Source organism: Mya arenaria, chromosome 8 (assembly GCF_026914265.1).
Source record: "Mya arenaria isolate MELC-2E11 chromosome 8, ASM2691426v1".
Taxonomy (NCBI): domain Eukaryota; kingdom Metazoa; phylum Mollusca; class Bivalvia; order Myida; family Myidae; genus Mya; species Mya arenaria.
In genome coordinates, this window is record NC_069129.1 from 11525063 (window position 1) to 11539243 (window position 14181).

Sequence of the window (14181 nt, forward strand, 5' to 3'; positions counted from 1 at the left end):
TATGACATGTTTTCAGCTTGCTGCATTGCCTTTTTGAATTGAATTATTAAAATGCCCAATATGAGCGTAACGTTAATTTAACCTGCACAGTTTCTTAAAAAACAAACACTTGTTCAACAATAGCCCTGTCATTTTGTACCGTTGCTTACCACGGCGAGTGGTGATACTCCACTGATATAAATACCGGTGCAGAAGTTACTATGTCTTTTGAGCACACCATCTTGTGTGCCGATGGTGAATAAATAGTACATCCGGTATTACGGCTCATCATCAAGTCCGTATTGCCTGATTATTAGCTCAAAATTACAGTAGCATTTGCTATTATGACAAGATATAATTATAAAAATATGTGAGTATGTTTAATAAGAAGTAATAAAATACTGTAGAAAGGTAGGTATTAGCCATCTACTAATACTGCCACACAGTATATGCCTTCTAGCAGAGTTAATTGGGCTTGTTTCTTTTTCCATCTGTATTATTTTGTTTTCCAATAATATAATGAATATGGAAAGATTTCGAACTGAAGGCTTAGAAAGAAACCTCCCTCAAAATAAACTGTTGACAGAAACTAATTCGAGAAGAAGAAGGTGTGTCAATATGTATGCACAATTAGTTAACTGACAGTTAAATCAATGTTATATTAAATACACAACACTTTACATTACTTTATAAATGTCTGAAAAATACATTTCCTTTCTCTTCTGTCGAAAATCATGACTTATAACCATACAATAGTTTATCCATAAATTTACACGTCACAAACAGGAATGATTTGTTTTTATAAAATCTAGCACTGTTCCCGTCCGTGTAGCAAGAAAAAACTTTTGAATAATGGTGTGTTATATAAATCATAAAAAGGACAGAATTTTAAAAAGATTGGTGTTAATGTTAGAAGGGGAACGATTTTTGAATTCGAAAAACCTTCCATGGCCATGAATATCTTAACTCATTTGCATCAATATATTCTCATTAAGCTCCATATATACACGACTGGTTACTGTTCAACTATTTCAACACATCCACATTGTTATTTATTTTAGTAACTTAGGTTTGGCTAAAATGTTAAACAAATCATGAGGCTATTTGATTTTAACCGGGTTTAAAATTATAAATATCCTTACATAAGTTTATCACGTACGTCACGAAATAATTATTCAAATAATTTCGTTCAAATATAATGTGATTGCCCAACATATTGCGTCTCAATCAAAAAGTACGGCACGTAAAACGTCGATCAATGTGAAATTCGAAATTCGAACATAATGCCACGTTATACGTAAGAGGAAAATAGTCGTTGAGACATATTCATCAGATAATACATCATTCAATTAAATTGAAATAGCAATCTAAGCGTGTCTAGATCTTGGAGAAACGTTTCTTGCCGATCTAGACAAAACAATAACAATGACATACTTTCAAAAGCTTCATATCTATTTACTCATTGGCCGTTAATAAAAATCTTAGACCTAGATCAAGATTCATTTATATATTTATTTGGCTGATGAACAACATTTTAGACACGTAATTCCTTACAAAAATGAATGAAATCACGTTGCATTCCGGATATTAAATGTCGAGACGGGAGTTTAATTCATTGGGGCTTTATTCTCCTAACGCTGATATGCACTATGTTATTCATTACTGCACGTTGAAATAGTACATCTTAATATTTCATCAAATTACTGCGATAAGGACTTGCACATTAGTATAGCTATTCATAAAGTACACTGTCTGCATCACAGTATAAAGTGTTTCGAAGTCAGTAAAGTTATGATGCCCATGGCTTCATGAAAATAATAAATCAAAACGAGAAGAAATAAAATTGATGTGATGTTTGTTTGCGTATCAAAAACCACACTGTAAAATAAAAACTCTATTTCATACCAGATTTTACAAATAATTATTTTGTAAGTGAAAATTATTTTTTTTACAACTGATTATCCCCGAGAACACTTTCTTAACTTAATATCAAATTTAAGCCCTCACAAATAACAGTTCACTATGCATATTCAAATATTTTTTAAACAGAAAAGCAATTTAGGTAATCTTAGTAATGGAATTGCATGTGTGAACTTCTTATGAAACCAAGTGCCAGAAACATATTAAATAGACAAAAGTCACCTGAAACATTGAAATGCAGTATATATAACACCTACCCAACCGTTTCGACGTCAGGTTACAATATTGTTCTTTTTTTCTGCCATGCATAAATAAATAGGTTGAATATACACAAGCAGATGGTATATTCTATCTTCTATGTGTGTTCTCCTTTCATGCAATCAATACTTCACACATAGATAATGAGTCGTATTCATCAGCACTTAATAGGTTAAGGTACTGCACTTGAAAGTTGGAAAAGAAGCGGTTGATTCTCATCATGGAATGAATGCTTCAAATGGAATATTTTCATTCAAACACATAAAAACACTTGACGTCCTATTACATTTCAGTGAATGGAAATGGGTTGCGCAAAAATTAAGATGTCAATATCTCAACTTGAAATGGCATGCTCAGTTTCTGGGTTGATGATTTACCGATAATGCATTTCCAGTTTTTATAAATCACCATGAAGAATATTAAAAAAACCGTCCATTTTCTGATCGGGTATCTGCATCATACGCATTGCGTTAAGTGCTAACTATAATTCCGTATAGCTTGCAATAAGTTAGCAGCACAAGAAGAATCTTCTGAAATTTTCATATATAATCGAGCAAAAAGAAATACAAATGACTAATATGCAAAACAACAAGGGACACATTAGATCATCACTGATTTCACCAGTAAATTTAGATGTAAGTAGTCCAATGTTGGAGATATACGTGCATTTGGTTGAAGTTGAAGGTAGGTTTTGTAAGTTTTTGGTCAATTTGCCATATGTTGCCAAAACATGTAAGCTCGTAATTTCGCCTTCAATTTAACAAACAAATTCTAACAAGGGAAATATTAACAAGGCAGTTCTGGTGTATAAAACATAAAAATGAACAAATGCATAATGCATAATGCTCAAAGCAAGCACGCAAAGTTGTAAAACAATGGAACCGCATTCCTTTTGTTTTCTATCGATGTTAATCTCATAGAATGAAACCCAGCTTTATTCATATTTTGAAATTAAATGTACTTTCACTTGTTTTCTGACAGAAATGAACGATTGCATTAATTGTTGACCTCTGGGCTTGACCCTGCAGTTCCTATTGTTTTATTATTCATAAAGAAAAAGTTTTAGTTTTGAAATATATTTCATTACCTTTTATCGGCTTTATGAAGATCAATGAATGTCATATAACAAAATGAATGTTCCTCCTGTCCCAAATATAACAAAAACAAAATCAAGGTTTGGAGCGGCAATTCACACTCATTTAAAGTTTAGTTATTCACCAGGGCCCCGTTTTACTAACAGTTCGTAAGTTTTGCGTAAGTTTTTACGTACATTTTCAACTTACGTAAATATTACGAATTGCGTACGTGCGTTTTACTAAAATTTCGTAAGTGTGAATATTTGCGTAGGGGTAAATAATGCGTAACTCTCCGATTGGAGGTAGAAATCTCCCTTCGCGGGCACCTGTCAAAAAAAGTAAACAAACTTCGTCTGCTACATCAACAATAATGGCGACACCGCAGAAATTGAAAAGAAAGGAGGAAAGGAGAACTGGTCCAGGGCGGAGAAAGAAGTTCTTAGAAATGCATACTTCGATGAAAATTATGCCATCGATAGCAAATTCTGCCCTGGAATAACACATTGCGATAAGGACAAATCCTGGAAGATAATTGTGGAGCGGTATGGTACCTTTTTATAAGATTGTTTGGAAACTTTGACTATGGCGGATGACGACGTTGATCATATACCATGTAACAGTTTTATTCTGATCATTGAAATAGTTATTTTAACTGTTTCATTCACAGCATGTAACTATTGGCTTTACAAAGATATTATATGTTGATTTGTTTGCAAGTTTTGATCATGAGCCCCCGCCCTCACACAGCCCCATACAATATCCTCTAAGTGAACTTCAATCATAAAATTTGAAGAAATTATCTATTTGTATTTCAGAGTGAATGCCCAGGGTGTGTGTGTACGAACCCTTGACGAATGTAAAAAAAAACTATCTGATATTAAGACTGATGTGAAGAGAAGGGAGCGGAGGAGGCGCCAGATGGCAGCTCTGACAGGCGGTGGGCCTCCTCCGAAGTTAGATGCGTGGGAGGAGAAGGTAAATTATTACTTATTTGCAACTTTTTTTCATCTTTTGACATTAAAGGATTTGTATGAAAGTTAAAGGTGCACACTAACAGACTGCTGACAAAAGATCAGAACGCATATTTTCATATTTCCGTCCCCAAATCGATGTTTAATGCATTTTTCTTAAACAAAAAGTAACGGTTTAAGCCAGAAAATGGCAAATCTCATCGACTTCATGTATATATTTTAGAATCTGGAAATTAAGTACATATATGAATCTTAATTTGAAATTTATAAAATATGCCAAAAACCTAGATTTGAAAATGTAGTATTTCATAATTTCTTATCAATTCGAATACATATTTAAACATTTACATTTTCATTATAAAATCAAGATGTTTTTTATAAATTTGGTAATATTGTATTACAGATGATTCAGCTGATCGGCGATTCGGCGATAGGGGGGTTTGCGGGGGTGGACACCTTTGCTCTTAATAGTAATATTCCTTTATTTTCTTAACTTCACATTTAATATGGATTAGAAAAGTGCTCGCCTTCATCCTCTATGTAAAGTGAAACTTTGAAATTATTATGTAAGTAATTCATACCGTGAATGTGAAATCATAAAGTGATAGTTATAACATTTGAATATATCATGTTGTCATTCCAGATGAAGTTGTGATACACATGTCGTGTATATTTATACCTTTTTGTTTGTTTTTAATAACACTTATATATTTATATTTGTCTATATAACTGCAGCTACAAGTCCATCGCCTATCAAAACAGCTGAATGTGCATTGCCAGTAGAGTCAGGTCAAACCACCTCAAACAAAGTGTCCCCTTCACTCCCCCTGGGTACTGCCATGGTTCAGAAAAGGTAGTACACAAAATATGACTAAATAAACTAATTCTAGTGATTAGACCGCCTAAGATTTAATCCTTGTTCTTATAGTTCTAGTACTACTGACTTAGGCAGATAATTCTGTGGAGTGTTATAAGGAGAAATAAGCTATACATGTTATAACTTCATATCATGATTGCATTGTTATTTGTTGATAACAATGAAATTACATGTACTTTTTAATATTTCAGTAATACAAGGATGACAACACTGCCATTAGTGGGAGAAAACAGTAACAGTGATAAAGGTTGGTTTTTAATTTTCTTATTTTGTCAGTTTCTAAGCATGGCAGACACATTGTGATCACTGCCTTTGTTGTAATTGACATCGAATTCGCGCTCTTGTCATGTTGAAAACGGAAATAGTGTGTGTTTCTTGAGGCCTTGTGTCATTCAAGGTTAGATGTAATTTAGCTGCTTGTTTTGATGAACAAAACTATTCAACTGCTTGAACATAAATTTAACATCAGTTATCAATACATTCTAACTGTTAATATAACCTTTGCAGGCATATATTGATTTCACTATGTTAACAGTGGTATACCTGACATTGATTGGAACTTATTATAAATGTTAATCAAATTACTTTCCACGTGCAGTAAACATTGAAAGACTTCTTATGAAACAGAATGAGCTCCTCAACGAAATTCTTCAACAGCAGAAAATTACAAACGATTTAATGATCAACTTCTATACTTTAAAGCAATAAATAAATTACATGGAACATTATTATGACACCACCACTATGTGATGTGGGCTTAATAGGAATCACCTTGTACACTCTGTATCCATTCATGACTTCATATAATTTTATATAATTAAATCTCTTTAAAGGGACTGTACATCAGATTGGCACCAAACCGTTTTTTACTGTAACGAATCTCAGAACAATTATATAATAGAATGTGTTATGCTTTGATGTCATAATTGTAAAAAAAAAGTATCAAAATGAGAAAAACTATTGTGTCGGAGACCGGGTTCGAAACCGTGTCGCCAACATTGCAGTCCAGCGTTGTATCCACTGTGCTATAAAGGATTATTAAAAACTAGTGGTATATTTAAGATATATATCTAACTTGGTAATATCACGTTATAACATCGACTAGCCAATTTTTGTCAGTGTTCGACAATTTTCTTTTTTTTTCTTGCAAATTGTTCATCTTGTGCACAGTTGCTTTAAGGAGATGTGAATTGCACAAAATCCATAACTCTTGGTGCTGTAATTGTTGAGTGATTGCTCGTTATTAATTTGCAAACATATATTTGTCTTGAGCATAACTTGAAAAGACTTTGAGGTATAGACCAATAACTTAATTGAGGTATTCTTACTGACACTGTTCATTCAATGAGCATTAATCACTCCCATTGATACTTCTGAATAGAAGAAGGTGGTGGTGTAGTGGTGTAAGATTCACATCTAGTTATGGGTCTAGTTTACTCACTTATATAGTACATTACATTTGCTAATGAAGATGTCAGGCAAATTGTTCACATGTCCTGATACTGGTACTACTTGCATGAAATGATGTTCTGATAATAAAGTTAGTATTCTAAATTTGTCTATTTAATAGTTTAATAGATTAAATAAAATAAATTGCCTATGCTTAATATTTGGCTAATTAAGCATAGACATTGAGCCATTCGTAATCATTAAGATTTTACTTCAGGTCATCTAACTAACTTGAATAAAAACGTCAAAGCATCATAATGCCAACATGTAAAACTGAACTTCAACTTATGTTACATGACTTGTATAGAATTTTAAATATAGGCAATATTGTAAATCAAATTTTATTTAGTAAGTCAAAGCGTTAATGGAACTATTCAATACGTAAAGCAATACTTGATTTGATATGTATACACAAACTTGTTACAGATTGCATTTAGTACAAAAAATTGAATTACATGTCATTTATATGTACATGAATAGATTTATATTACAACTTTGTCAGTAGATGTAACAGCAACATGTGTTAACTGTTTTATGTAGAAATATGTGTACATATTCATGTATTTAATTCATATGTCAATGACTGAACATTGGATAGTTAAAAATTATTAAAACAAACTCTGTGATAGCTGAGCAATTTTATTGTTCCATTGTACGTTTATGTGTTTTGCTTCCTGTTTGTAGCTTCACTGTTTCAATAAAAAGAAGTATTGTTCAGTTCAATCTTCATCAATTCATACCTCTTTAATTCATTTCATGTTTTCATCAGCAATTATAAATATTCGTTAAATGACTAATAAAATGAAATGTGACTAAATAACTTTTAGAGTCGACATGTAACCTATGATAATCATTTGTAATACTGTTATTAGAATCATGTGCTTAGAATTCAGTGAATCTTTCAATATTTCATCTACTTAAACTCACATAACATCTAAATTTTGCGCATATTTTTGAATATCAACAAATTTTATTCACAGTTCAGTTTTCTTTATAATTTGGTCAGTTTTTCCATGTTCAAGTAAACTAATAACATATATGGAAACACAATTACATTCATATTAAAGTGACATATTTCAAACAATGTGATTACATAGAAGTGGCTAATAATCATACATGTGAAAGTTTTTTCTTCACAAAAAATGAATGTGATAGTTGGAGGTTGTTTCGAGGTATTAAATGTCAATTTATGTGTATTGTTAATGTTTTAATTGTTTTATGTATTGTTAACAATGTTTAAACACTTAAGTCAAAGTTCAGTACTGTTGTTGTTCATAGCTATTAAGTCAATCTCATCCAAGTCCTTAGGCAAAATAAAGAATAGACATAAACAGCAATAAGATTATGTATAATCGGGTTAACTTTAAGAAAACTGATACAGAAAAACAGATTTTTGAATGTTCTTTAGTTTAGAGTGCCCCCCCCCCCCCCTCATCTATGCATTAGCTAGTACATTTTTCAGTTATTTGAAATGATTGAATTTGCAAAACATGTCATATTTAGAAGAATGGTCAGGTACACTGTATTGGCATTTCAACAAAATATAAAACTGCCTTTTTACTGTGTTATAAGATTTCTTTGTATATCAGATAAAGGATGATTAAAATCACCATGAAACAGCATTTGTTTTGTTACTTCAAGTTCTTCCACTGATATAATTAGGAGTATATACCCCCCTCATAAACAGCATAATAAATAGAATAGCTACTGTTTCATCATATAATGAGTCATGGCTGTACTGTATTTTGTAATAAGTAATTACTTTCTTCATGTCAAAATGAAATAGAATATGACAATTAAGATGGTAATCATTACATTTCAAATATGTTTGTGCAACAAATTAACAATGGCTATGATAATAGTAATGCATTGTCTTCTTTATTCATGAATTCATTCAGATTCACTATACCATTAACAAGTTTGTTCTCTCTGTTTACACTTTACTGAGACTTTAAAGTAATCCATACAAATTAAAGCTTCATTCAAATTCAAGGTTGTTTTACTAATGTTAACATTTTTTTAGTTTGAGTTTGCGGCAACTCTATTTAAAAAAAATATTGTCACATATACTGAGTCATGATAGGTTTTAATGGTACATGCACAGTTGTGTCAATATTGTATTTTAATTCATACAGGTATTAATCTTTCAGACCCAAGTTCTCGAAACATCTAAAGCATAACAAGCTTTGGTATCTATTTTCATTAATAAAGATTACTAATAAAACTCTATAAAGTTAAAGATTGTTTGTCTTTAATATAAGCAAAATTAATTCTATTGAAAGTACATGTATAAAAAGTCTTCAAAATGTTTATACGAGATACAAGTTAAACCTAAACCAAAATAGTGGATAAAAGATAAATTCTGTTTTTGGAGACTTAAGATGTTTTGTGAAAAAAATGGGCCAATTGTGATAGTTTGTGTAATTTGATACAGAAAGTTCTTAACTTAATTATACATAAAAATGTGAATCTATCACAAGGTAATAATATTTCCTTCACTAGTCCAAATAATTGGATATGCACACAATTAAAACAATACGAGTGTTCATTTCAAAATCTTGCAATAATAGCTCTTCTGTCCCTCTGCGCATTTGGGTCAAGTGCTCCAATGTAAGGTGGTGCATTGTCAGGGGCAACATTGATTTGTCCATCAAACACGACAGCATCATCTATACACATGTTGTGCAGTTTAGCACAAACAACAAAGACTTTGGCTGCCTTCTCAGGTGTGATTTGGAGGAATCCTCCAGTCTTATGAAGACATCTGCATGAAATGAAGTGAGTGCAAACATAATATAATACCAATTAACAGCATTTTTCTATGATGTACCTATAGGGTCAAAATTATTGTACTAGGAGTAAACAAAAAAGTGTTCTGCCTATATTTAGAGGTGCATCTATAAGTTAGAGAGCTCGGCTACATAATTGTTTAAAAACATAGGAGCACAAAGACAAATACACACCTCTTAATATAGAGGTGCACCTCTAAGTTGTACATCACATCCAGTGGAATGTGATTTATTTACGAAAACGGTATGTCTTTATCATAAGCTACTACTATTGCTTATTTTAAAGTGACATGTCTAACAATTGCATAGCATATAAACTTCAACTCTCGTTTATTTTAAGTTTCTTTTTCTAATATTGATGAATAAACAACAAAAATAGCAGCTCAGGGATAATAATTTGAATTTAAGGTTGCAAATGAAAACAAATTAGTTTGTTATATTTTAATGAAAGAACTACTTTTTGGTGTCCTTTTGTTGTTATATTTTATTCATTATTTATTTACATCTTCCATTTCAAAAGTGTTATCAAGTGGGCTTTCTGAATAGAATCACTTCATAATTAGTTGCCTTACACTTCTTTAAGTTGCTTACTTATGAACACCAATAGATGGTAACAAGATGGTAATACTGTATTTGAAAATAAAATAATTACCGAAATCTCGACTTCAACAAACCAAACGCTCTTTCAACTACCATTCTGGTACGGCTGTGTGCCAAGTTGAATGCATTTTCCTGTTGGGTCGTAGGCCGGATCTATAAGCAATTGCATGAAATCAGTGTTTAAAGTTACTGCATTTATATTTATAACTTGCATTATATCTGGGATCTATTCGAAGACCTTACCATGATTTTACAATTTAAATGATCATATTCTAGCAAATATGTCACCTAATATGCTACAAACACATTTTACATGATGGTGATAATTAAATACAGACAATTACATGAAACCCTTTCTGTAGTTGTATTGAACAATATTACATTAAAGTATTGTACACAATTATAATGTTTATAATTGCCTTTGGTGTCAGCATGTAAGGTTTCAGGGCATAACCCGCGTCACCAATCAGCCAACCAACATTATTTGCCTCGACCCATGCCTTCAGGCCACAGTTCTCAAATATGGTGTTGTCATGTGTAGACCCCGGCCACTGAGCGACCACATCAGTGAATCTGCAATATGGACATATGCAGACAGATACATGATTTGGATTCCCTATGCATACAGATATTAATGCGAGTTACAGTTTTAATTCACTGAATGATTAAATACAATTTTTATTACAGTGTAATTAGTTCATTGGGTAAATAAAGATAAATCATTTATATCTTCATACATGTATGTATTTAAACATATTTCTTTAATTAACATATTTCTTTAACTATCAACGTCACTTATACTACCGGGTAGTTCTAAATTTAATAATACCTCATATCGGGTGTCACTACTGCCTGCACGTTTATTGCATGGTATCCTTTTCTACACACATATATATCTTCCCTCACTCTTGGCGCTATGATGGGGATTAATGTTCCATCTACAGCTCCGATGCAATTTGGCATTCTTGCTACCTGATAAAACTTTTGTTTAATAGATGCCAGGTCAGCCTGGGTGGTAGGGAACTTGATGTTGTTGACACGCTGGTTAATTGCGTCTACAACCTGACATAAAAAAATAAGTAAATTTATTGAATTGTTTCTTTAATTGTACATGAAGCTTAAATATGAAGGATATACATCTCTCTGTAAGTACTATAACTATCGATATCCCTTTAATTAAAGAAGTGTTTAATGGTTGAGCATCTGTTTGAACACATTTTTATTTTTTCGATGAAATATTAATGATTCACATTCATGAGAGAATCATAATTAGAAGGAAAATGTTCAGGATTTTTAAAGACCTCATATCATATGGTAAAACTGAAGTTACAAATCACACATTAAATTAATTTATATACAGCAATTGTCTGTTAAAAAAGCTTTGAAAGATCTTAAAATCAAAATTTTATGCAACACCAAATAAATTAATTTAAATCAATAAATGATCAAATTAAGTTTTACTTACTTGCCAAACAGATACACATACAGTGCTTCTGGAGACGCCATGTACAAGTCCACCCTCACTATAGAATTCACCTTTCGCCAAGAACTGCAGTGTTATGAGGAGCTACCGGTACAACAAAGAACCATACAATTTGATATAAGTTATAACGGTTAATGTTGGAATGAAAGGAGAATATGATGCTAATTAAAAAGATTCAAGGCACCAACGGTTGAGTAGCAACAAAGTTGTCGGCAGAAAAGTGCAATTATAAGCAAAAACCATACCTCAGTGACATCATTTGGATCAATTTCCATTGAAATGATGTTTACCTGTGTGCCATTGCGGCAAGAGCCGAGACTACAATATTCCCAGTACACAGCACATTTTAGTTTGTAGATTATAAGTTGCAAATATATGTATGTCATGCAATATAACATATTGGGGATTAAATGCCACCCAAAAGTTATAAAGCACAAACACGCTTACAAACAACTTTTCTTTTAATCTCAAACACTCGATTGCTTCCATCCGGATAGAGAGAATTTCGGATACAAATTTAAATTTCACATTACGTTGATACAAACAATCCACAGTCTTTCTAAACACGTTTAAACCATGATTTAAAATCTACGATTTAGTCCTCCAATGCCTTTGTTTTAAAATCAGTTGGAAAAGCAAGTTGTGTGAAAGTTTGTAAAACAAAAGTTTCAAGTGTTTACACATCCAAGGTGAAGGTCAGATCTGAGAAAGGGAGGCTATCGTGAAAGAACGTTGGCTATTGAAACGAGCTATAGAAACGAGCTATAGAAACGATAAGTTTTCCATCGACTATTAATTACCTCATCAAATATAAACATATTTTACCTTTGTCATCGCTTGAATGGCATGACTTCGCATTGTTCTTGGTTTTATGTCGTCCTCAATGAGGTCGTGCAAATCTATTATTTGCTGCCTGGATAGTCTGTACTTCACTTTTACTTCATTATCATTCAAATTATTCAACAAATCAACTCTATCGCGAAAATTACGCGGCAGGCGACGTCGGGGATTTCTTCCGTCGGCCATATTTACGCTATGTGGAACAAACTTACGGATGCCTTTTTTTAACGTAGTTTTACGCAAAAACTTACGTGCATACGTACGTACGAACTGTTTAGTAAAACGCAGTTACGTTAAAAATTTGTGCGTACGCAAAAACTTACGAAAATATTGGAGTTACGCTTACGTAAGTCCGTTAGTAAAACGGGGCCCTGGTCTTTAGCGATCAATTTAGATCACTCAAGAGTGTGTTTTTGTTTCAAAAGATATATTTGCCTAAGTTGGATGTGGATTTCCTCCAAATTTATTTATAACTAAAACAGTTTCATGTGTTAATTTTTCATTGCAAATAGTAGACAATGTGTACTGTGAAGTTGTACAAGCAGCCATTACAAGTGTCCTAATACAATTATGAATGCAAAGCTTCAAATGAGTGATATGTTTCAGAATGAAATACGTTAAATACTTTAACAACGTAATATATTTAAGTTATAATATATACTATTTGAGGAATGTATTACCGTCATTACTAGTTAGCGATGTCAAGTTACTTAATATGATGTTTCTATTTGTAATGTTTAAAAGCTTCCGGCAATGATTTACCTGTGGTGTGTGTCTAAATAATGTATTATTGAGTCGACGATAAATTGACATGTTAACAAACAATACAACAGCATGCTTAGTGCTAAGCTTAATTCAGATGGAATATGATGTCCTTTAAGGAATCGCCATGATAGTCCACAATCTTGAACAGAATGACGTATGATAGCGGAAATGCTCATTTACATAAAACGGTCTAGAAATATTAGATATGAATAGATGCAACGCAATAACTTTTAAGCGTGCACTATTCTGCTAGGGCTTAACAAATATAGTCTACACACTGCATTCCACAATACATTCAGTATTGTTGAATCAAGTAAAAGCTGGCGTCTTGGTAAGCCATTCTGTAGCTTACCCGCATAGTTTTAAGCCCTTTTGCTCCTAGTTTGTCAATAACCATGAGTTTGCGACAAGTGGATTCGGAGACGTATTGGATTAACAATATATAGTTCAATGGAATGTTATGAAACAGTTGTCTAGAAAACCCCGTCCGATTTCATTAGTTTGATTATACAAAATATTTAGAAAGTTCCAAAAACAATTTTATGTCTAATAATTATCCTTATTCAATGATCTCAGTGTCTTTATCAGTAGTTATTGGCCAATCAACTAGCGGAGTTTACGGATTGTGGAAGATTTTAAAATTTGCTGTTTATATTATTTTGTATTACAACACCCCTTTGAGTTATCATTTTTTAATAGTGATGTCATAATGGTGTAATTCAAAATGTCATTCATGCAGAAATGATATGATGGTTAATCAATATAAATTATTCATACAATAATCTCGATGTCCAAATCTAAAATGCACTAACAAATATCTGCATCATATTGGCGGATGGCTAACCTTTATATCATCCACTGGCGATGTAGCAAAACAACTATTTAAGAGGTAGAAGTTCGTTATTTCTCGAAAATTGATGCTTAATCACATTTTGAATCACTCTCTTGAATGATAAGAAATGTTTGAGATTACATTGGAACATGAACATTTATCTTAAAATGATGCTCGTCATTAAAGAGACAAATTTCTTCACATTTGAATACGTTGACCTTTGGTGATGGATAAACTAAATGCCATTTGTCCGTAGAACACATAATGATGTAAATGACAACACGTCCAGAATGTAAAAGCATGATGCCTGTAATATTTTTAATGTTTAATGAATGATTCTGG

The 14181-nt window shown here is 32.2% G+C and overlaps 1 protein-coding gene across 1 annotated transcript; it reads right to left on the reverse strand.

Annotated features, from left to right (window-relative positions):
• Window positions 1–9080: 9080 nt before the first annotated feature.
• LOC128243981 (putative nuclease HARBI1) lies at window positions 9081–12428 on the reverse strand. Its single transcript, XM_052962001.1, has 6 exons — window positions 12228–12428; window positions 11385–11486; window positions 10749–10981; window positions 10339–10492; window positions 9972–10072; window positions 9081–9294 (listed from the first exon to the last, which is right to left on the reverse strand). Exons 1-6 carry the CDS (start codon window positions 12426–12428, stop codon window positions 9081–9083), a joined length of 1005 nt encoding a protein of 334 aa, XP_052817961.1.
• Window positions 12429–14181: the final 1753 nt, after the last annotated feature.